Consider the following 22,101-nt stretch of genomic DNA (forward strand, 5'->3'; position numbering starts at 1 on the left):
ATTTTGAAAACTATCGTAAACAAATTAAATGACTTGACGGTGATTTACCAATAAAAGATATGTTCTCCATTGTCTCGTCGTATTTCTGCCGTCTGCTTTCGCGGCGCTTTCCTTCAGCGATGCCAGATGACGCCACAAGTATCTTTCGGCAGAAATTCGATGACGGCGGCTCGATCTCAACACGGGTGCTTCTTGTTTCGCATCTCGCGTCACCAAACCTAGTATGTACCACTTTTATACTTACTATGCCTTAAAACGGACAACAATAAGGAAGCTTTGTGCGCGGTTTCACCACAAACGAGCCAACGGTTGTGGCCGGAGAATTTTTCAAACCTGTGCCGATAAAGTTGCAGAACACTATGTCCTGGAAATAGTTCAGACATGCAGCCAGATTTCTCTAAGAGTACGGGTAGTCACCTGTGACATGGGTGCAGCAAACCGCGCTATGTGGAGAGAATTTGGCTTTTCGAGTCACCGCCATTCTACAACTTCGTGCTCAATACCCCACCCAACCTTAGACGGGAAGGAACTTTTTTTCATCTCTGACCCAGCACATGTCCTTAAGAACCTGAAAGGACAGCTTCTTCACTGTAAAAAATTTTTCTTGAGAAGTACAGAAATTTTCTGGCAGCTGCGCTGCCAGAATATGTCTGTAGTGTTGTGTTTTCTGTTTTGAATTTTTCTGTTCTTAAACATATGTTTTCTGTTTGAGCTATTCTGTTTTTTAGCATAGGTTTTCTGTTTTGACTACAAAAATGTGAAAGTTCATTTTCTGTTTTTTCCAGACTTTGTTTTTGGCTGACCCATATTTTCTGTTTTGATTGTTTTTTTGTCGTATTTGGTTGTCCTAAGCTTACCCGTTAAACGTCCATTATGACACCAAGCGGTTTGTGCAAAATCATGTTTATTTCAACAAAGCAGCCAGGGAACTTTTAAAACATGAAGCTTTGAAGTGGGAGTATTAGCACTGCAGGAACTCCTGGTACCAGGCCGTGCTAGTCCTTCCGGGCTTCTCCTCTGTTCCGCTGCCCAAAATTCATAACTTTCATGGCTCTGCTGGAAGGAAAGAACCGGCTTAAGATTAGCATACTAAAACTACATTGACCATTCAGGTCAGATAATAAATCCATAATCGATATAATTCTACAAGAATGAAGGAAAGTGGTCCAAAGGCGAACAGTCAGTTATATCAAAGGAGGCTCTTTCAATAATGCATGAATCCAACACTGTAGTCGTTTGTAACTGCTGTCTGAGGTACCATGATTAGGTATCAAATGGCGACGTTTATAAATTTAAATGTAAAAACCAGTTATTCAAGCCCATATCACTAACTAGAACACTCCAGATTCAATGTTAGTGCTAGTGTTGTGTACGCGTCAGCAATGGGAGTATGAGTCTACTCGCAAAAGCGTGGCGCTGCGGGCCGGCCACACACGTTGGTCACAAGCCCGACGGGGTTCCCTCAAATTTCAAGAACTGGTTCCAATTACAGAACGCTTCGATCGAGGCCTTTCGCGTGTACTGCCGCCCGGCATTGTCGAGTGACAACACACGCCTGCGGTGGCACTTGCCTCCGTCTTCAGAGTGACCAAAGTCATGCGGACGGCTAGCAGCGTCCGGCGACGACAAATTCAGTAGGGCAGTATCGTGCGCTGTTTACACAATAACAGTACCACCTGGCTACAAATCCTTCATAAAAGGAAGCATAGCAGATTATCCATACCTGTATACTGAATAAAAAAAAATAAAATAGGAAGGATTAGCACCGCTTACCTTCTTTTGCAAACAGTCTGGTCGGTAAAACTATAGGAGTAAAACCCTGCAGAAAACTCACGTACTGTGGACGGCAACTATCTTGAAGAGACCAGGAATGCAGAAAAACAAAGGACGGCACAAAACACAATTCACATTAATCCATGCGGAAAATTTTCTTTTCTCGCTGTTTTAGTGTACTAATATACAAACTGAATTATAATTAATTGCTTTCATTTTTAAAGCAAGTTTTTCTAAAGCGGAAGGCCACCTGACTGGTACTTCGGGTAGGGTCCGTGCTTCGGGTGCAGTCGCTGTAAGAACAGATAATATGTTTTATTCATGAACAAGTTTCTGTCTGGGGTCGCTAACAGACATTTTCTGTGTGACAGCCGAAATTTCCTCTAAAATGTCTAATTTTACATACGTTTTTTACAGTGTTATAAGCTCTAAAGTTTTCACACTCAGTGATGATACAGTAAGCAAGAACGGATTGACTTCCTCGAAGGTGAAACTAGAGCATGTACAGGCCGTCTTGGATTATGACGCTGCCAATGAACTTAAGGTAGCACCAAATTTATCAAAAATCCACATTAGTGGTGGACACTTCACCGAGATGAAAGTTGGAGTCGCTGTCCAGTTCTTCCGCGAAGCCCCGCCAGCTATTCGGTTCCTAATAAAAGAAGGAGCGATTGAGCCAGAGGCCGAAACAACAGCGTGGTTTATGGATAACTCGTTTCTAGGTGGTACGCCCTTACGTCATATCGCGTCATCCCACCATGTGCTAAGCCGCAGAAATTTGACTCATCAGCGTCAGCCCTTTCTTCATACTCCCAGGTCGACAAGTTACGAACTTGACGACTGTGAATACCTTGTCGATCTGCTTGCACACGCCAAGAAGGAAGGTACGGGAAATGAAGTTGATGAAATCAATAATTCGGAAATCCTGTTCACTGAAGAGCTCACGTCAGCCGAGTGCCGTATCTTGTTTTACCTTGGCGGTTTTATTTTTAAAGGAATTCTAAAATTCATAATTTGTGCGCAGTGTAAGGCTGCTCTCCTTGGCAACCCTAACGATGAGTAGGCTTCCCTCACTGCACTTAAGGAATACGTCAGGGATGGACAAAACATCGTATATCCCAGCAGGGATGTAATGAAAACATTTAAAAACTATGAAGAGCATTTTACCGCCGTCAATTCATGGTGTACCGGTACATTTTTCACCAAGAAGGCGCCACTTCGTTCTTTGATCGCATGGCTCACAAAGAGCGAATAAGAAAAATGTTGACTGCTGCGTATGCCAGAGTGAGGCTTCGAATTCATCTTCGCTAAATTCCGAGCCCTCATTCTAGTGGCCACGGCTACGGAAGCAAAACTTGTGCTGGAGTCAGCCTTGCGTAACCAAGCCGGAATTTGAAGTTCCGCGAAAGTAATTTTGCTTCGAAGCCTGAATTCTACATCTATGTATATATGCAAACACAACTGTTTTGTCAATTGCAGGTATCTATTTAACATAGATGCCTACTTTGAAAAAGTGCAATAATGTTCAGTTCCCATAAACAGAAATATTGATAACTTTATTGTGTGTTTTCATAACCACTGAATAAATGATTTCATGTTTGCTTGGGTAACAGTTTATGTGTTCATCTAGGTATATCCAGAAGAACAGGCGAGTGCTTATATTTTTTAGCCGCCGCGGTGGCTCAGTGGTTATGGTGCTCGGCTGCTGACCCAAAAGACGCGGGTTCGATCCCGGCCGCGGCGGCTGAATTTCTTTGGAGGAGAAATTCTAGAGGCCCGTGTACTGTGCGATGTCAGTGCACGTTAAAGAACCCCAGGTGGTCGAAATTTCCGGAGCCCTTCACTACGGCGTCTCTCATAGCCTGAGTCGCTTTGGGACGTTAAATCCCATAAACCAGCCAACTAACCACCAGCTTATATTAAGGCGAAAGCCTTTAATGCCTCATACTGTCGTTAGCAGACGCGTCGGCAGGAGTGTCGACAGATGCGTCGGCAGGAGTGTTGACAGACGCGTCGGCAGCCGTGTCGACAGACGCGTCGGCAGATTTGTCGACAGACGCGTCGGCAGCCGTGTCGACAGACGCATCGGCAGGAGTGTCGACAGACGCGTCGGCAGCCGTGTCGACAGACGCGTCGGCAGATTCGTCCGCCTTTCGGTGTCACTGCTTAAAAGGCTCAAGGTTCCAGCATGAATACAGGCGCATCTAGTGAATGGATGGGCTTCATAAATAAAATAAAAGGAGTAAAGTCAAGAAAAGGAAAATAAAAAATAAGAAAATAAACAAGAATAAAAAGAAAATAAAAATAAGATATGAAAATAAAAATAAAAAACAATAAAATTAAGAAAAGGAGCAAAAAAATAAAAACAAAATATGAAAAATAAAAAAGTAAACGAAAACAAACAGTGGCCAGGAAACGCTTTCGCCTTGCAGCACTTTAGAGAGCCAAAGTGCCCCCTGAATTTTTTTATTACCGTTGCTGATAATCTTTGTTTCTTCAAAACGTGCGAAACTAAGACGCTGTGTCATTGACCGCGTCTGCTCAGTTTTCTTACCCATCCATTGCACTCACTTGTATTGGGACACTCATAGCTAAAAATAAAAAAAAACGCCAAACAAGCTTGGACAGAAACCACCGTGACGCGTTTCAGCAATTCTAATAAACTTGGTAGTTTGAAATTAACTGCAAAAGAAGTGAACAGAATTAAATGCTTTCAATTGAGGGACGTCTGGTCTAAAAAAACCCACGCAGTGGATTGTGGCATTTTTCAAGCGTTTTGTTCGCCCGGAGATGAAACATGCATAGGAAGGACAACACCAACGGGTCTGCCAATATCCGCGGTGGTATTGCATGCTCCTCTGCTTAGTAACGGTTCGTTTCATCGTAATATATCGCAAACCTTGGTAAATAAATGTTTTCAGGATTTTTTCCCTCTGCTTCTCTGGGAGGATTGTTCCGAAACCGAAATCGCTCAGTATGAATAATATGATATTAAATTTTTTACCGCGCATATAAGAATCGCGGCGCACGTATCACGCGTCCTGGAGCAATAAGCAATGTTTAAAACAAAGAACACGCCAACCAAAAATGTGGTGTCTCCACCCCTTTAAAGCAGTCTTCTTCTCAGGTAAACGTCTCCGTTAACATTTCTTGAACGCAATTCTGTCGAGCAGTTTTACGCCTGTCTAAAGCAGAAATGAAGACTTATTTGAAGATAATCGGAATGCTCTTACACTACTCTGCACAAGTAGACCGCAAAGCCACTTTAGTGATTACAGCGTTGTAGTGAACATTATAAAGCCCCTAAAAATTTTGTAACGACAACCTTTGCAGAACGCCGCCTCTCCCTCCTGCGCCCGTCGCCTCTTCCCATTGGTCAATGGTTTCGCGTGCAAAAGTCCTCTAAACCCGGCTTTTCGCGGCCGCAGACGCCGTTTTAGTATTGCGGGCTTTGCGTAATTGCGTGCATAGCGGAATAGCGGGTCCAGAGTGCGCATGCGCAGAACGCTAACGAGGAAATAGCGTTAGCGTACGCACGCAATTTTCAGAATTTAGCGTTGCGTCTTTTGCGCCCTTAGCGTGGAAACATGGCGGCGTCCTTTCAAGCGAGAGCCGCCCGCTTCAGCCGATTCAGCAGCTCTTGCGATTCCGGTCGGCATGTTTACCGGCAACTACTGGTGTTGTTGGTTTTCGCTATGACTTACCTTGCTTCGACGATAAAGTTTAAGCTGCAATTCAGCCCAGTTTTTGAAATACGCTCTCGATTCTGGAGCGCGCAAGCCTAATGGAAACTCAAGCTGCACTGCTACCGTCTGCAACGGCCCGAAACTACCGAAACGCAGCAGAAACCTAGCAAGAACGTCTGGAACGAGACAAAAATAGATTTGGAGGTTTTTCGCGGTGTTTTATGGACTTGAATTATGTAAAGAGAGTTTATATTAAATTTACATAAGTTTTTTGAACATTAGACGTCATGTGATGGCAAATATTCTTGCTCCAACGGCTTGTAGTTAACATTGCCTTTACTAGATGGCGCCACTGTTTTACGTTTTTATTTCATTTTATTGTAATTTCGGGGTCATTTTGCAGACGAAAATGAACACTGCACTGATAATTCGTATAAAAAACTCGGAAATATTATAATTTGGCAAGTTAGCGGCCGTGTCGACCATTTGAGAAGGAGCATTCGCATCCATGTCACGAAGATGGCGTTTAACGTTTTCAAAACGCTATACTAAAACTCTCTGTGGGGATAAGTTGCTTGCGGCACGCTAACGTAATTTCCCTTAGGTCCGCTATCACGCTAACGCTATACTAAAACTCTCTATGTCCGCTCTAACCGCGCACCGTAGGTTCGGCAGGCGTCGTTGCGGACACGGCGCTTTTGCTTGCTGTGAAGAACAGCAGCTTTTGTTTTGCTCGGAACGTGTGTCAGTCACCTAACTTCAAGCCATCTATCTGTGCGGCATGACGGGCTGCTGCGCCTTCGGGTGCAAGAACCGTCACGAAGGTGGAAAGCGGTTCTTCGTGATCCCATCATCGAAAACCGACGCGGGCCGGAGGAAGGTTCGGTTCCACATAATTGGCCGGGCGAATTTTAACGCAACGCCATCGACCAGACTTCCAGACGTAAGTGACGTGCTTTCAATAGCTGCTGAGTTTTCCTTTTTTTTTTTTCAAGCTACGCTGTGCAGTGGTTTGTTTGCGATCGAGCGTATGGCCGCAGTAAGCTCGACATAAGGGCGCTTGCGTTGAGCGCATCGTGATTGCACGCACGCAAACGTGTAAGTGACGCGAGGCACACGTCTAACTGTAGAGTGACGTTTCTTAAATTTGAGCGCATGCCGCAGTTAGACATACATGCGTACTATAAGCGCAGATCAAACTGCGCTCTGACATGGTGAAGCGCACGCGTTACATTCTGCAGTCGCGCGCGCGCGTGCGTGTACAGGGTCTGTCCTGAAAGTAATGAGACAAGTCGACGCGTGCATGCGCTAGATTTGGAAAAAGCTTTCGGGGGAAGGAGGGGAAGCCTTCAGCTTCACAATGCAACGAGCTTAGTTGGCTGCGAGCAGGCGAAGCGAGTGGACGTCTTCGAGCGTGTACCCATGTTTCGTCGCTGCGTCGAGGAAACCATGGAGCGAACGTTGGAACAGCGCAATGCGGTGAAGCTTTGCAATAAACTCATCTACCGAGTCAATCAACGTGATCAAGACAGCATGTGAGAACGATGCGGTGTCCAGGTCACGTGTTCTAATGGCACAAAGCATTTACAAACGGTCGTGACGACGTTCACGACGAGCAACGGTCAGGGCACCTGTCGATGACGGTTGCGGACGGTGACGTTGACTGTGGTCCTGAACGTCTTCACGGCCATTTGTAAATGCTTTGTACCATTGGAACCCTTGCGATCTGGACATTGCATCATTACCACATGCTGTCAAATGTATCGGTCGGTGATTTATTCAGTTTATTGCAAAGCTTCACCGCGTCGCGCTGTTCCATGGTTTCCTCGACGCAGCGACGAAACAGGGGTTCACGTTTGAACACGTCCACTCGCTTGACATGCTCGAGGCCAACTGAGGTCTTTGCATTGTGAAGCTGAAGGTTCCCCCTCCTTCCCCCAAAAGCGGTTTCCCGATCTAGCGCATGCACAAGCCACACCGTGGCTTGTCTCATTACTTTCAGGACAGACCCTGTATGTATGTATGTATGTGTGTGCGTGTGTGCGCGTGCGTGCGTGCGTGTGTGTGTGTGTGTGTGTGTGTGTGTGTGTGTGTGTGTGTGTGTGTGTGTGTGTGTGTGTGTGTGTGTGTGTGTATTACAGAAAGAAGACAAAAAGAAAATTATTGCGCCGATATGCATCGTCAAGGCAGCGTAGGCACCGCTGGTGGAAACACCAGCTAGCGCGCGCTGGCTTGCGTTTACTCTCAAAATATGACCAGTAGCTGTGGGTGTGCGTGATAGTGCCCATCGTAAGTGGGTCGCGCGTTTCCTGTCACATACTTTGTAACATCACTTCCGCGTTCTCGGTTCCCCTTGACGCCTAACTAGTTAGGAGGAGGCTACGAATGCGAGCAAATCTGTGATAACCTCTTGTATTAATGCTAAAACGTTTTTTTTGTTAACGTTGCCTACAGTGAGGCCTCCATTATCTCCATTTTTAAAAGTTTTGTAGCCGCTTTTTTTAAAATGAGATCCGTATAACAAAAGGCTTTGGCTTTACCGATGTGCATTTAGTACTTGGGCCGTTTCCGAGCCTGAGCCGGGCATGTCTACCACGCGGGCCAGGCCGGGTTCGGGCCTATATCGAAAAAATCGGGCCGGGCTGGGGCAGGTAAGGAAAAAGGTTGACGGGCTCGGGACGCATGAATTATTAAGGCCCGTGCAGTGCTCTAATAGCGACTATACGAATATGGAAGATTATCGGACAGATGTGTTAAAAGCGAGGTAGGTTTTGCTTCTCGCTTAATGACTGATGCCGATGAAACATTTACGTAGAACTTTATCATCCCATTGCTGGCAGGCGAAGGATATTTGCGAGGTAGGTTTTCTCCTTACTAAGTAACTATTCCAAAGAAAATTTTAGGTTTATGGTTGGTTTGGTTTATGGGGTTTAACGTCCCAAAGCGACTATAGGGCTATGAGAGACGCCGTAGTGGAGGGCTCCGGAAATTTCGACCACCTGGGGTTCTTTAACGTGCACTGACATCGCACAGTACACGGGCCTCGAATTTCTGCTCCAAAGAAATTCAACCGCCGCGGCCGGGATCGAACCCGCGTCTTTCGGGTCAGCAGCCGAGCACCATAGCTACTGAGCCACCGCGGCGGCTAAAGAAAATTTTAATGCGAGAGTCTATATCGTTACAGTTCATGCACGCGAGAGAAGATTAGGGGAGGCACAGATAAGCACACGTAGCGTGGCCTTCATACCGTATTTCGAGCACTCCCTCAAGCGTCTTACCTGGTCCGCGATGCACTGCAGCAGACCAAAACCAAAAGCCGCTAGAAGAGCGGATGAACTACGGGCATTTAGAATGCCTTCACTTGCAGGTGTCTTTTCGAATGTCAAACCTGTGCATCTGTTGTAGCACGTCCAGCGTTCCGGCGAGGACGGTCGTTCTGTTTGCATACTCCTCTTCACCAAAACAGATCACCGCAAATTCATTCTACGGCCTCGTGATTCATGGTCACGTTCAATGCACGCCCCACTCTCGATATCAAACTTGGCACGCCGCACAGAGCCCGGCGCTCCCGGACACGGTGCGCGTGCTGCTCTACCAAAACAATCCATCTATGCGTGCATTTTTGCCTTTAGACGATTCAGTGAAGCATGCAAATGTTTCTCCGAAGTCACCAATGTGTTTATGCAGCGGAACGCACGGTTAATGCGGAGAAATGGAGAACTCGGCAAGTACGGGAATCCAGCGCAACCAATTGAAAAGGGGCGTTAGTTCCTTCGGAGCGGGCCAGAGGTCGCCACCGCAGTCACATGAAATCACAAAGAAAACAAAAGTCGTTCGCCCAGCGCGCGGGGGAGGAGGAGAGGAGAGGGAGGGGGTGTTGTCGCTACTTTAGTTTTTTTAGGGGCTTTGCTTGGAGGAAGGAAAATTGGGCTTTGCTTTAGTACCAACAGCGCCCTCTCTAATTATTTCGCTGCATTTCGCTAATTCTAGTACACTATAATTTCGCTGCGCTGCGCTTGTTGTCCTTGCGACTTGCGGAGCGACTTGTATCCTACTTGGCTATAGCTGGCTACGACAACGGCTTCGCACGCGTTGTTCTGCAAGAATTCCGAGGTGCCGCAGAACGTAGTTCGTCGTAGTGGTTTTCGAAACTCAAGGTTGCAATGTGAGCTACCTTAAGTAGTCTAATAGGGAAGTGCGAGCACGAAGAATGGCGAAGCCGTGTTTGCAAAGCACAGTGCGAAGCGTAGACAGCATGCAGGACTTGAAAAACGGCGATGTTAGGTGAGTACACAGTGATGCCGCATCGGTGCGCGCGCAACAACGATATCATTACAAATTATTCTTGCTTCGAGTGCTATGTTCTTGAGGGTACTGTGCGCGATTGCTCTTGGAAGCTGCAGTACGATGTGCTACGTGTGTCGCTGCAGAGGGCATGAATGCACTGTACTACTGGTACTGTTTGCAAAGTTATAAGAACATACACAAGAGCATTGTGCGATCTTGTACAATGTTGTTCACTAGTGTCCTTACGCCGCTAAGCAGTGGTCGGCCATTGGAAGGTTTAGCATACGACTTGTCTGCGTGTAATAGAACGTTATCGTGTGACTATACTAGCTATTGTATTTCATTATACAAAAGTGAAGTGGAAATGTAATCGTATTATTCGTTTTTTAACTTAGCGATCGCTCTAGTGATTCATCGAGGGACCTATCCTAGCAACATTGCGCTGATGAACGCTTTTTCGGCGTTACGCTGAGGAAGCTGTCGTTCCGTGCTAGAAGTGATCACATGAAGTGATCACGGAACGTTTTATGTGCTGCTGTGTATTGTAGCAGTACGGTGTTAGATGCAATTCGACACAATGGTGCCACTCAAAAAGGATCGTTCAGAAAGGTAAACAAGCTCTGAAGACACTTCCTCTTTTTCTTTCCCCCATTTGAAGCCATTCGCATTTTCAACGAATAATTTTCAATCGTTTGTAGGTAGTTCGTGAAATGCCTTCATTTATAGTCTTTGAAGCATGCGAAATAGTTACTATTGCCTACGCCTTTGTGCGAGACGCAAGTTGAGCCCCGTTACACAGTGTTCGATCTCTCGCGATATTGGTGTGGTGTCTGACGCGTACCGCGAAGCTCATTGCTTTTATTGTGCGTCATTACGTTTTCAGTGCATTCTGTTTTTGTAACTGCAAAGTTTGTCCAATCTTAGGATAAAGTGTATTAAGAGGCGCTTCGAAACGCTTGCGTTACACAAAAATATAGCCGTTGCTTTTCGGTCTCCTCACATTGATGTCCCAATTTTTGGCGCGCGTATTCGTACGGTTTTGCTTCGTATACCTGTGCCGTACAGCTGCGCTTGCTAATCAGTTTTTTGTTCTATATCAATCAGAAGCGAAGGTTAGGCGTCACTCAGGAGCCTTTCTTGCGTCGCTGATGTCGTTTGATGCGTTTGTGCTCTCTCTTTTTGCAATGACCATGCCGGTCCTTTGATTTTTTTTTTCTAAAAAATTCCGAATGCATCAATTACCGAGGACATTTTCTTTAAAGTTGCCTCGTAAGCTGATACATTGGTAAAAAAAGTTACAGGTACTGGAAGGTTTAAGAAGTGCGAGTTTGGGACCTAGTGGCGAAAGAGTTGAGATGAAAATCCAGTACTGAGAGGATTACGAACATTGTATATTTAGTAAAAGTTGATTGGAAGGTATATTTCATTAGACGTGTTCTACTACAGGTGTGAGTGTCTGTCAACAGCTAGCATTGGCTCGAATACAGTGGTCTACTTAAATATGCATGATGTCAGTTTTTTTTTTTTTCTAGAATGACAATATTTTTGAATTTTTTTCAGGCTGCGATGTTGGGATTAGTGTTCACGTACACTTATTCTCTGATTCATTAGCATGCAAGTACTTACCTTTGTGTTTGCTGAGCGGCCAGTACTGTTGTCTTATTAGCTTGTTTCGATGCCTGATTTTTAAAAGAGTGAGCTATAATATACGTCTGCCACTGACTTAATGTGCACTTTGCAGGGTGTCGGGAATTTTGTGAAAAGGCACTTTCTCGAAATATGACGTCTTTGGCACCTATGCTACCATTTACTTCATAATAGCTCCACTACAGTGGGCTCTTTAATTATCTGATTAAGTAGGGTGAGGCAAGGCGCATGTCTTAATTTAGTCAGGAATTTGGAGTATGTCACCATTCACATGCAAAGTACTTTTGCGACTTTGAAATGAGGAGTGCAGGCACTGTGCAGAGCACCAGTTTGCTGGTACCCTGGCAGTCATTAGATGGAGGGTTATTTTGGATGCAACTATTACTACCATGACAACTCTCAAACCATTATCTCTCTGAGAGTTGCCTGCATCTGTGGGACGATCAGCCTTGCGAATGTAGCTCACTTAGCCACTGTACCAACTTTCTGCCACTGATGTCATTGCCTACGAAATCATGTTCTGTGAAGGATGAGGACAAAACTGTAGTTGTGTTTTTTTATTATATTATTCAGTTATATGTAGTTCTAATACGATCACCATTTTCAAGGGTTCCTCTCTACATGTAATGTTAGCTGGGTCCATTTGTGCCAGTGCCTAAATAAAAACTAAATAAACAAGGGGCTTCAATGGAGTGCCTGCTGGATGCTGGTTTTATGTGGCTGCCTTTGTTTTAAAAACTTTTTTTTTTTTGTGGTGTCTGAAGTGTTTTGCATGCTTAGTTATATGTGACCAACCATGGTGTGGCATGTCACTGATGATAGCATTTATATCCTTTAGTTATTGTGCTTACAGCAGGCTGCTTTAGTATGACAGCTTGATTTCATGTATAATTCTAAATTACTTTTTTTTATAAGCATGCAGAAATATTCTTAATGAAGGCAGTACCAAGGTTTACTCATTGTTTGGAACAAACTACAAACACATATTATTCTGGCCTTAGCAGTACAATATGCCCTGTGCATGCTTGTTGACCCTCTAGGGGTGTAATTTTCCAAGAGGTGCTGTTATGTTTCCATACTGGCGTCTGATTGTAATCTTGAAGGTGTGTAGTATTAAGGCACGCCAGCACCGTGCCACTACCACTACGGGTTTGTTTGCTGTCAGCATTGACTAAGAGGGAAATGGAGAATGTGACTTGCCCGCTTTGTAGTCAGTTAAGGAGGAGGTCATGAGCATCCCTCATCTGGCTGGCTGTGTTACAACATGAACTAACGGTGAATATTCTGGCAGTATGCGTTACACCCTGCGACAGCTTTTCTTGACAATGCTGCCGAAGCTGCAGAGCTGGAACCCTACAAGAGATGGCCTTTTGGTAGAGCAACTGGCTCACATTTTGGAGGTGCTGGGTTTAATTCCCAGTACTGCTGGGTACCCATCAGTTTTGTAATGGGTACAAGGTTTCCGTTCAACCTAGGGCTCAGCTTTACTGGGATGAAATGATTGGGAAAAGGGTCTTCGACCAAACTGTTGCTTCCTATGCAGAAGAATATAGTCCCCGACTGCAGTTAATAGTTTCTTCTTGAAACTTGGTATACTGGTAATACTTAATATTTAAGGCATATTTCTGAAGTAACTGTACTAAATCGTGGTCGGCCGCTGTTGGCGTTGTCGGGGGGTCTTGTTCGCATCGATTGCCAGCTGCCTTTCCCCCGGTAAACGTTAAACAGCCACATCAAAAGCAGTTTCTTTGATTGCAGCGAATTGTTTTTTCATGTCTGGTTACAAGAAGCTTCTATAGATGCCACCATCTACAACAGCGATGGAGTGCAGCAGCAGTGCTGCAAGCAACATGCTAGGTGGCCATCCTGCGGCCAAACTATTAGTGAAGTGACATTGTTACAGAGGCTCAGCCCTTGAGCTTCCTCTTCATTGCCAAAAAAGATCACTGAGTGTACTGATAGTAATTATAATGAATAAATTGGCAGTAGCTGTTCATTGACTCAAACCATGCAATTAATGTGCATCATTGCTGCTCAGTAAGGTTGCTGCATTTCAGCTGATTGATTATTGAAGTTAATTCGAACTGGAAGGATTTGGTTTCCTGATGTTCAGAAAGTTCTTATGCATTTTATTTGAAGCGCATCATGCATCATATAGATAAGTGTTGTGGTTCAGACAGTATTGAGAAACTATTTGAGCGATACATAGTCTACATTCAAGTTAGCTCTTGGACGGTTCGATTAGGATTTTAGTCATTCCCAGAGATCTTTTTTTGTTTCACATCCTTGCTTCATTGAGGCATAATTGAAATTTAGCACACTGGCTGATTGATAAATAATCTTTTATTGTGATTGATCCAAAGAACAAATAGATAGTGCTTACTTTCACATTAAAAAAAAAAAAAAAAGGTTCTGTGTCATTTTGGTTGAGCTGCATGCATACACCAGCTATTATAATTTGAGCACTATTTAGAATCTGCTGAGGAAGGAATTTACTCTATATTTGATTCACTACTATGACTATTTGGTTTGTATTTAATTTGTTCCTACAAAGTACGTTTCACTCTTGTATTTCAGTGATATCTTTAAAAGTGTAACCTAACCCAATTACATGTTGTGCACAAAAGGAAACAAAAGTGGGTTGTGTAAATAGTTCACTTCTGTACTCTCTTGAGAAGCCTGCTATTTTCAAGTCATTCATCTATAATTTTTTTTTTTTTGGATGTTAAAGGGTCTCTGAAAAGGGTGTTTGAGGTTGGCTGTAATATGCTTGCATTATGTAGAGTACAGGCCACCGAGCGTTCATGGCACGTGCAAGACCTCAAAAGCGAGCCGATAATTTACAATACAATTTTAAGAACTCCTGCTTCCGTGCCTCGGGCTTTCACCCGAATCCGCGCGCGTTGCGTCATGTAGCGCTCTTTACGTCAGCAGCGGAATGCCATCATTGGTTCGCCGTGCCAGCGCCGTCGACGCCAAACCAGTTTAGGAGGCGTTGGCTCCGCCCCCTGGGGAATTCCCACGTGCGTCGGCAGTCGGCGGAGGGGCCGAGTGCGTGGAGCTGGCGGACCAGCTTTTCAGTGTGCATTAAGTGACGAGAGGAGAGGGAAAGGCGCGAAGACACGGAATTTCAAATTTTGACTACAAATAACTCAGCTTCCACAAAACGCTTCAAAATAATTTTTGCTGGAAGATAATGGTGACGATGCGTCCTTTAGCATCCTAGGCATATCGCACCTTTGTTGAGACCCCCTTTCACAGCCCCTTCAAGCTTTACTAAGTTCAAGGTACTGCTGTTTGAGATGAACATCACTACTTTTGGTGTGGCAAAAAAAGAATATGTATGGACCGTTTCAAAAAGATATTGATGGGTGTTGCCATATGGGACACTGAGCTGTCCTTGTAGAACAGGAAAGAGTTGAGGATTAAGCACTCCTGCACCCTCACCATAGCCCAAGAAACTGGTTGCTGAGGGTCATGAAAGAGTCGCTGTGTACCGTGTTTCCTCTTAATTCCTATCAGAGCACTGAAATCTTGATAGACTCCTGTCATCAGAACACATCAGTGGTGCTGAAATGGGACTGCAGAAATAATTTTCACAAATATGTTCTAACCTGAATATAGATTTTTTAGGGCATAGCTATAGGCATGTAGCATGACATGCTTTGGTACAGGTACTATGCGCAATCAAACCCAGAGGAAAATAGTCATAGCACTTTGAGCTGCATTGAAGAGTCACAACAAACAAGGTAGACAAGACAAGGTTGTCTGTCTACCTTGTCGTTCGTTGTGAGTGCGCTAAACTTTTTCGTGAAGTATGATGAAAATATTAGGAAAATAAACTTACCTAGTGGTGTTGCCTGAATTGCTTAGTTAGGAAACTTTGCCATTAATTACTGTGATGTTTTTGCACATTTCTCAAGCTTTTAGTTCTCCTGTTGGTGAAAAAAATGAGTGTGTTGCATCATCACTGTTCAGGGCTACTGCTTGTATAAGCGGCATTCAGTTCTTAGTCTTGCTATTGTATGCAGTCTGTAACCAGGCAATTGGTGGTATTAAAAGAGTGAATCTCTTATCTTTTCTTCACGTGCCTTTGTCAAGTTTATGCCTACTTGTTAACATGAAAAACTTTTATTTCTCCAAGCTGTCTTTTTTGCTGAATTATAACTTCTTTAGTCTTGTTAGAAAACAAGGCAGTTTCATATTTTTGGAGTGAATGCATGCCTCGTTTGAGCAGTGCCATCCCCCCAACTTGTCCCTGCATGCATTGCACGCCAACCCCCCTGAGAACTAGAAGACAAATGGCACACATGCAGTGTAGTCTGCATGTATGCAGACAGGTTTAAAACAAACACTTGCCGAGAATGCCCTACCAAGTGTGTTTTTTTTATTGTGCTTTTTTTGCTGTGGGGTTGAGAAACACTTTGACTTTCGGCATTGAGGTGCTTGTCATCATTGTGGTTATACCTTTTAGTGTGTTTTTCAGCACCTGTGCGCTCATTATAAATATTGAATATTGTTTTGTGCATTTAATTCATGCAGTTGTAGGATATGGTGTTTGAACTTAATTCTTCACTGTGTACTGGTAATAGTGGCAGGCACAGCAATTACAAGCTATGAATGGCAGTGAATGAACAGTTTGTCATGGTACAAAGGGAGTTAACTTTTTTTTATTTGCTACACAGTTTGCTAGCATACTCAAAACTTCCTTTGTTTCATGAAATACTAAGAGGTGTGTGCACACACACACACACACACACACACACACACACACACACACACACACACACACACACACACACACACACACACACACACACACACACACACACACACACACACACACACACACACACACACACACACACACACACACACACACACACACACACACACACACACACACACACACACACACACACACACACACACACACACACACACACACACACACACACACACACACACACACACACACACACACACACACACACACACACACACACACACACACACACACACACACACACACACACACACACACACACACACACACACACACACACACACACACACACACACACACACACACACACACACACACACACACACACACACACACACACACACACACACACACACACACACACACACACACACACACACACACACACACACACACACACACACACACACACACACACACACACACACACACACACACACACACACACACACACACACACACACACACACACACACACACACACACACACACACACACACACACACACACACACACACACACACACACACACACACACACACACACACACACACACACACACGGTGTTTCACCGAAGATGGACCAGAATTTTTAAAAGTAGGCTTTTTGAGGTATGAAAGCAGCTTCTGAGGCACAATAATACTTGCATGGGCAAACCTCAGAAAAGAGATGATTAAAGTTGACTAGTTAGCCATTTAACTAATTTCTGATTATTAAATAATTAACTTTTAGCTATCGCAGGCAACTTATTTGTTTTTATAATTTCAAAAACGTGATTACCCTCTGCGCTGTGGCCCAACAAATCTTGGTTACATCGTGCCAAAATGCATGCACTTTCAAAAGCAAGCATGCAAAGCAACCCCTCCAGTGCATGTAGCTAGTTGAAATAGCCAAATTTTATTGAGCTGTAGCGCCAAGGGTAATCATGTTTTTGGAATTTTGAAAAGCGATATGGCTATTATTAACAATGGGCTACAAATCTCATAATTTCAACCAGGTGTCTAACTGAAGTTCAGAACTTAATTATCGAAATTACGTAACCGGCTAACTAGTTCACATCATTCGCCTGTTTTCTGATGTCTGTTTACACAGGTAATAATGTGCCGCAGAAGCCACCTTGATACCGCAAAACGGCTATTTTAAAAAATCTGGTTCACCTTCGCTGAAACACCTATTGTGTGCGTGACCTGATACTTATGATACGAATTAAGTTATTGGTATGAACTGATCTATATTCAATAGTGCAGATTATAAGCTGTTGCTGCTTCATCTTTAGTAGTCATTGTAAACTTCTGAATATTTCAAGTTTCCTTCTGAGAAGTGCTTACACTAGCTTCATAGATGGTGTTTTGTTCCTGCCCCTTTTTAAGCATCCTGCGTTTTATATGCTTCTTTTGAGAGTACCAGTTCAGAATTTTGGCTTTAACACCTGCTGGTTACATTGTCATGCTGATGACTTAATATCCTATGCTTGACAAATCTGCGAAAGTTAATACAAAAGATGCGGCACACATTTCATTCAGCATGCGCTTCCGAGAACTCATTCTTTTCCTTGTAACACATTGCAGGTGCAGCTTTTCCTCAGTTAGCCCTTCTAAGTGCAGCTAAAACATGCCAGTTTTTTTTTGTTGCATATGTGTGAGTTTTAATGGTCCTTAATTAATGCTCTTCATACTTTTCTCATTGACAACATCAATTTGAAATGGATGAAAGAGCGGAAAATGAGAGATTTGTCTTCTGGTGTTTTTGAAGAATAAAATAAAGTGCTGTAGCTGAGGCAGTTTTGTCAGTGGTACTTTTTGAAAGAAATCTGTTGAGCCAGTCTTGTCCAGTGTGCTTGAAGCATTGAATACTAGCCCATTACCTATATTTTATTTCACAGTATCGCAGTCGTAAGCCAAATAGAAGAGAGCAGATGTAGTTTCACGTAAAGTTTGGTTAACATTTGACGCAGTTCTTGCCTCAGCCATGGACCCCTGTTTTGTCTTGCAGTGATGAGCAAGTTGCAGAGCCTGCTCGAAAAGAGGGCAAGGAAGGTGGTAGCAAGCATAAGAAGCGCAAGCATAAACACAAGCACAAACACCACCACAGCTCATCCAAAGACAAGAGTGGCAAGCGAAAGTCGAGCAGCAGTGCAAAGGCAGCCCTCACCATGGACACAGAGAGTAATCAGACAGCTCTTCAAGTGAGCAGCATGAACCTTGAGGAGCTGGAAGAGCAGAAGGCAATTCTTCAGGCCAAGCTGTACACACTTGTTCCAAGTGACTATGGAAGTTCTGATGAAGAAGTCGGCAAAAACAAGAAACCTAAGGTGTCATCCGGCAGAAGCCATGAGAGCAGTAGCAAAAAGTCCCACACATTGTCACTGGACCACAAGGCTGAACGGGAGGGAAAAAGTCGAGAGCATTCTCGGTCAGAGCATCGTAAGGAAAGAGATGGCTCTCCTCGTTCGAGCAGGTTTGTTAAATGATTCCTTATTCAGTTGCCAATGGCAGGTGCTTGTGCACTGGTTATTTTCCTGCTGAAATTAACGAGTGCCGGTGAAATGTATTACCATTTATCATATTTTATTGTTGCCTCTATAAAGGAGGTTTTCTACTGTATTTTATAACACAGAGTGCGTTAGTAACTTTTGTGCAATCCAGTTTTTGGGTAGATTTCAGCAAAAGTTGGCATCCGACTTCTGTTTTTATATTCTGATAATTTCATTTTGTTGCAGGCTGGCATATATTTTATTCTTGTAGTTTCATTCTAATGTGGGTGCCATTTGCCAGATGCTTGCTTATTATTTGTTTGTCTAATGTATGCGTACTGTAAGCATTCATAATGTGTAACTATTTTGTGCCTGCTGGGAAATCTGTGGTGAAAACTTGCACAGAACTTGTGAAGTGGTTACTGCTTTGATGAGGTTGCGATGATGTGTAGATGCAGGGTATATTTGCATTTCATGGGTGTTATTTATTGACATATCTCTGTCTCTGTCTACTAGTGACAAAGAGGTTTTATCCACTGCTGTGTTAGAAAGCTAGTATCCTCTGAAAACTTGACAGGCAGCTGAGAGCCTCCATGCAGCTGTCATCTTGTGATCATTCAAGAAACACAAGCTCTATAGTGGCACACGGTACCTCTCACGAAAGCATGACACACTAATAAGAAATGCTGCACATCCCTTATGTGACAATTTGTGCAAAGAGATGGTGGCACATGTTGAACCATAGGCAACCATGCTGGCTTGCAGGCAGAGTCTGTACGCAGCAGTATAGAAATCTGGCCTTTTCTTTTGGGAGACCTCTTTTAGCTTGAAGGACGTGTAGGCAGCAGAGTTGACGAGAAAAATTGTGCATCATGAACTGCTTTGAATTAATTGTCTTTTTGAGTAGCTGCTGGCACTGTACACAATTAAGCTTCTTGCATGGACAGTCTACTTCACTGTCACTGGTGTTGTTCCATTTGATGCCTCAGATGTTTCACATTGGTAGGCAGTCATCTTGCCAGTGTGAGTAGCTATTTGGTCATGAGAGCAATGTCAACTTGAGGCATGGTGAACTTTTGTGCTTTTCAATGTTAGTGTCCACTTGAGAAGTCCAAAATGGGTCTGGAGCCTTTAATTTAAGTATATGTTTTGTTTCACTGAATTGTAATTTGTTTTTCATATATACTCCAAGCATTTTACTCTTAACTAATTTTGTTTAGAACCTCAAATTGAGCGTGAGTATTATCTTTGGCAGGAAAGCACACACAGAAAAGGCACAGAAGGACACCTCTACGAGTCCAACACCGAAGCGGTCTGCCCCAAAAAGGGAAAGTCCGTCCTCACGGCACCGTAAGAGCCCTAAAAGAAGCCCTTCCAGGCGAAGCTCACCACCTCGCAAGTCTCCATTGCGGAAACTGTCACCTAGCCGAAAAAGCTCTCCCAATCGCAGGCTTTCTCCATCTCATAAGAGCACATCTCCAGTCCGCAGATCCTCTCCGTCCCGTAAGACGTCCCCCCTGCGAAGAGCCTCTCCTTCAAAAAAGGTGTCTCCTTCACGCAGGATGTCACCTCGAAAGGTGTCTCCTTCACGCAGGGCATCCCCTCCTCGTAAGATGTCACCTGCCCGGAGGGTGTCGCCGCTGCGGAGGGTATCACCGGCTAGAAGGTCATCACCTTCAAGAAAAGGGTCGCCTTTACGAAAAGCCTCACCTGTTCGGAAGACCTCACCTTCTAGGAAGGCCTCGCCGTCAAGGCGGTTGTCACCATCGCGTTTTCGAGCTGAGATTGAGCGATGGCGATCAGTGTCACCTAGGCGCACTGGGGATCGGCATGTTGTCAGGAGTCCTTCACCTCGGCATCCTCCTCGTCGCTTGTCACCGCCCAGGTAAGTCATGGTGTGGTTGCCAGGTGGATCTTTAGTTTTGTTGTATGCCAGGGGGACTCAGCTATATTCTGTTATGATGCCTTCAAAGCCTATCATGTTGCCTTCTCTTCTGATTATGCTATGGAAGAAGGTGTGAAAAATTATGAAAAAGAAGTTATCGTACCTGCGAAAACCTTCCTGTCAACTTTTTATCAAGTGTTGCCTCTGCATTTTGTTTTTTGGCTCTTTCCACACCCAATAGCAGAAGTTTTTGAGATTTAGTGCTTGGGATGTATGTGCTTTGGGCCTGCAGAGCCTCTCCCAGAAAAAGCCTCTGGCGCAGCTTGTTTTTGAGAACTACTGGCTTGCACCAAAATTTTGCTGGAAGTTGGAGTTACAAATGTACACAGAAAAAAAAAATTGCACATCAGTTTGATAATTTTTGGGCAATTGGTGCGGTTGTTTTGTAAGACAACTCTTCAAGAGGCATGTCCCATACCTTTGGAATGTAAAAGTGATTCCTTGTTTGCAGCTTAGAAGAACAATTGATAAGTTATCCTTAGACTTTTCAAATGTTTGAGTATGATATGCTTGTGCGAGCTAAAAAGTTTGAGGATTTCAGTGGTTTATTGCATGTTTGTTACATGGAAAAGGTGAAGTCATCCTGTTTGAGCAGGTTTATTGATAAGTCTATGAGCCGTTAATAGGCATGCCTCTTTTTTAATGGGCAACACTTGGCAGTAATGCATCTAAAGCAGGCTAAACATTCTAGTGCAGGACAATCGATGATAGCTGCCGCAGTGGCTTACTGGTTATGATGCTTGGCTGCTGACCCGGAAGAGGTCGGTTCGGTCTGAGCCCCGCGGTTTATTTCAGTGGAGGCAGAATGCTAAATGCCCGTGCACTGTGTGATATCAGCGCACGTTAAAAAACCCCAGGTAGTTGAAATTATCTGGAGCCCTCCACTACGGCGTCCCTCACAGCCCGAGCCTCTTTGGGACGTTAAACCCCATAAAACCAAAACCAAAAATCTCGATGATACGATAGCGGTTGTTTTGAACATGAAGTAAAAAAAAACTCGGGAGGGAGCATCTGGCGATAGCCTTGAAGCCTAGTCATACCTAGTCATAAAAAGTAAAAAGGAGAGAGTCGATCTTCTTCGGGATCTCACCATGCGGTAGCATGCAGTGATATCTAGCCTCGCTGTGCACGCGCGGACTAGCACAGCAAACTGACTGTAGGTCAACCTCCTTGCTGTAGATGCCTGTGTCATGGGCCGTGCAGATGTGTGCACTAAAACATACCTACGCCAAAACATGAGGGACTGACTGGGAGAGCAAAAGCAAAAAATGGGGAGGGAACGGCTTTACGACCACATGGCTTGCGAAGGCTGGCCGCTTGGCATCACGCACCCTCCTCAGGTTTTTTTCCTCCATGGTTATGAATTTGTAAAATTCCCTAGGCAGAGTACATTGTGTACAGTGCAGAATTTCAGATGTTCCAAACACACTCCTGCACCACTGCGGATGATATGAATGCATGAGCCGCGGCCGCAACCTTGTGCACTCAACACTGCCTGCACAGC

The 22,101-nt window shown here is 44.3% G+C and overlaps 1 protein-coding gene across 9 annotated transcripts in view; it reads left to right on the top strand.

Moving 5' to 3' along the window:
• Nucleotides 1–5,978: 5,978 nt before the first annotated feature.
• Nucleotides 5,979–22,101, top strand: part of Prp4k (Pre-mRNA processing factor 4 kinase) — a 119,613-nt gene continuing 103,490 nt past the window's right edge. For 5 of the 9 annotated variants that reach the window (XR_016290467.1, XR_016290468.1, XR_016290466.1 and 2 more), the window contains exons 1-3: nt 9,488–9,743; nt 18,172–18,636; nt 19,908–20,537. Coding sequence is in view for 4 of the 9 variants with exons in the window: in XM_089580057.1 (XP_089436183.1) it covers nt 9,670–9,743; nt 18,172–18,636; nt 19,908–20,537 (1,169 nt within the window). In the remaining 5 variants the exon portion in view is untranslated. Of the gene's footprint in view, nt 6,403–9,465; nt 9,744–10,179; nt 10,356–18,171; nt 18,637–19,907; nt 20,538–22,101 lie in introns of those variants that run through there. The other 4 variants (XM_089580060.1, XM_089580059.1, XR_016290470.1 and 1 more) reach the window with 4 other exon arrangements.

Source organism: Amblyomma mixtum, chromosome 3 (genome assembly GCF_055824585.1).
Source record: "Amblyomma mixtum isolate Tamu chromosome 3, ASM5582458v1, whole genome shotgun sequence".
Taxonomy (NCBI): domain Eukaryota; kingdom Metazoa; phylum Arthropoda; class Arachnida; order Ixodida; family Ixodidae; genus Amblyomma; species Amblyomma mixtum.